Source organism: Acanthisitta chloris, unplaced genomic scaffold (assembly GCF_000695815.1).
Source record: "Acanthisitta chloris isolate BGI_N310 unplaced genomic scaffold, ASM69581v1 scaffold8511, whole genome shotgun sequence".
Lineage (NCBI taxonomy): Eukaryota > Metazoa > Chordata > Aves > Passeriformes > Acanthisittidae > Acanthisitta > Acanthisitta chloris.
Window position 1 is genome coordinate 33,280 of NW_008656457.1, and position 2,369 is coordinate 35,648.

General features: G+C 55.6%; 1 protein-coding gene across 1 annotated transcript; it reads right to left on the minus strand.

Annotated features, from left to right (window-relative positions):
- Positions 1-346: 346 nt before the first annotated feature.
- LOC103811371 (flocculation protein FLO11-like) lies at positions 347-1,860 on the minus strand. The gene is made up of 3 exons (XM_009084343.1): positions 1,515-1,860; positions 1,011-1,259; positions 347-429 (listed from the first exon to the last, which is right to left on the minus strand). Exons 1-3 carry the CDS (start codon positions 1,858-1,860, stop codon positions 347-349), a joined length of 678 nt encoding a protein of 225 aa, XP_009082591.1.
- Between the last annotated feature and the right edge of the window lie 509 nt (positions 1,861-2,369).

Genomic DNA, 2,369 nt, shown 5'->3' on the forward strand with positions numbered 1-2,369 from the left:
GTTTCAACAGATCCCTGTGGGATTGCTTAGAAGGAAAATACCAGTCAGTAAAGCTGGCAGAACTGGGCCCAGTGTTGATGCATTGTCAGGGCAGTCAGCATTGCTAGTGACTGTAATGCAAGGAGTAATGTGCTAGTAAGTGGGGCTGATTTGGGCTGCAAAAATGTCTGTCCTGTCACTGCCCAGCCCCAAAAATAACCACCAAATTCTGTGCTGGTATCAAACGGACAAACTCCTTCATTCCTGGCTTTCTGCTTTTCAGCAGGGAATTTTCTGGCACCTCTATTTTTCAGGATGGTGGAAATAAAAGGAGGGATGGGGTGAGTGTGGTGCTGAGGTGTTGGGGTCAGAGCAGCCCTTGCAGCAGTGAGCTCCCCACGGCAGCAGCCAGCACGTGCATGAGGCAGGAGGAGAGTCTGGATCCTGATCCTGGGGGGAAAACACAAAGAATTGGATTCTCCAGGTGCATAGCATGTGTCAGCTGTGAGGGCAGTGGAATTCAGGTACACCAGGGTTGGGACAGCATTTCTCTGCTTCCTATGACATCACCTGTACCTATGTCTCAGGCACCAACCTGCACCTAGGTGTAAATGTCATCTGGGCTGAGTCTGTCTTACTCTCACCAGCATAAAGCAGGAGTAAATCTGTTAGGTCATTAAAGCTACAGATGTAGCTCTGCCAGGTTAAAGGAGTACAGATTTCAGTGCTTTCATTCAGAAACCATATTCAGCTAAAATAGGGAAGGCCAGGTCCCTGCCTTGTGGAAAACAGCCCAGAGCACTGGCATGAATGGGATTACTCCAGCTTTTTGTCGAGCAGGAGAGGAATGCTGCATGCTTGGAAGGTGATGAGACACCTCAAGGTGCACCTGGCTAGACTTGAGAGCACACAGGGCCTGAAGACAGGTCCAGGGGCTGCAGAGCCTGGAACAAGGTGGATTCACCTTGGTGAAGACCTCAGCCTTGCCATGATTCCTAAGCCTTTCCCAACTCTAAACACTCACACCTTACCAGCCTCAGGTTGCAGGTTGATGTATCCATTGGATGTTGGTTGTGGTGGCTCTGGCACACCTCCAGGTGTTGGTTTAGTGGTCTCACTGCTGGTGGTGGTGGAAGAGGGACTGGGAAATTCTGGAGGGGCACTGGTCTTGCAAGGCAGAGTTGTGGTCTTGGTCGTGGAGGAGACAATGTTGTTTTGGGTAGAGATGGTGGAGTTGGGAATGGAGGTGGGCTTGTAGGGAGGGGAGTTGGTGGCTGTCACTGTAGTGGAAGCAGTTGAAGAGGTGGAGGTAGGGACAGGGATGATGGTGTTATGGGTGGCAGTGGGTGCAGAGGTAGAGGTAAGCACAGAGGTGACAGTGTTATGGGTGGCAGTGGGTGCAGAGGTGGAGGTAGGGACAGGGGTGCTGTGGGTGCTCAGGGTGGTGTTATGGGTGGCAGACTCAGGGTGGGTTGTACTCCCAGGTGCTGGGGGACTCACGGACACCAGTGTGGTGCTGGTGCTGTGGGTGGTACCAGCCGGGTTAGTACCAACACTAGTGCTGGTGGTGACTTCAGGGGTGACAACAGGGACTGGGACAGAGCTAGAAGAGGTGGCATTGGAGCTGACCACAGCCAGGATGGTGGTGAGGAGGGTGACAGCAGGGTGAGTGGTGGCAGACTGGTGGATGGAGCATGGGGTCAGAGTAGGTCGGGCAGTGGAGGTGGCAGTGGGAGTCCCAGTGTTTGGGAGGGTTGAACTGGGAGCACTTGAGGTGAGGGTCTTGGCAGGGACTGTACTTGACTGGCTGGCTGGGTGACTGGTAATGGCAAAAGGGGTAGGGACAGTGGAGAGAGTGGTAGACATGGGGACAATGACCATGGGGGTGACACTGGCTGGGCTAGTGGGTTGAGGAGTGGTGGGGACAGTGGGGAGGGTGGTGGGTGCAGGAACAGCGGCTGTGGAGGTGACACTGGCTGGGATGGTGGGTTGAGGAGTGGTGGGGACAATGGGGAGGGTGGTGGGTGCAGGAGCAGTGGAGGTGACACTGGCCGAGGTGGTGGGATGAGGAGTGGTGGGAACAGTGGGGAGAGTGGTGGGTGCAGGAGCAGTGGAGGTGACAGTGGCCGAGGTGGTGAGGTGAGAAGTGGTGGGGACAGTTGGGAGGGTGGTGGGTGCAGGAGCAGTGGAGGTGACACTGGCCGAGGTGGAGGAATGAGGAGTGGTGGGGACAGTTGGGAGGGTGGTGGGTGCAGAAGCAGTGGAGGTGACACTGGCTGAGGTGGTGAGGTGAGAAGTGGTGGGGACAGTTGGGAGGGTGGTGGGTGCAGGAACAGTGGCTGTGGAGGTGACATTGGCTGGGCTGGTGGGTTGAGGAGTGGTGGGGACAA

Bases quoted from the DNA above. Each gene is read 5' to 3' on its own strand.
- LOC103811371 (XM_009084343.1), bottom strand. From the start codon at position 1,860: ATGGTCATTGTCCCCATGTCTACCACTCTCTCCACTGTCCCTACCCCT. The intron at 1,260-1,514 runs GTACCACCCACA...CTTCCACTACAG, and splicing joins TGTTGGTACTAACCCGGCTG to TGACAGCCACCAACTCCCCT. The intron at 430-1,010 runs GTAAGGTGTGAG...TTTTCCCCCCAG, and splicing joins CAACCTGCAACCTGAGGCTG to GATCAGGATCCAGACTCTCC.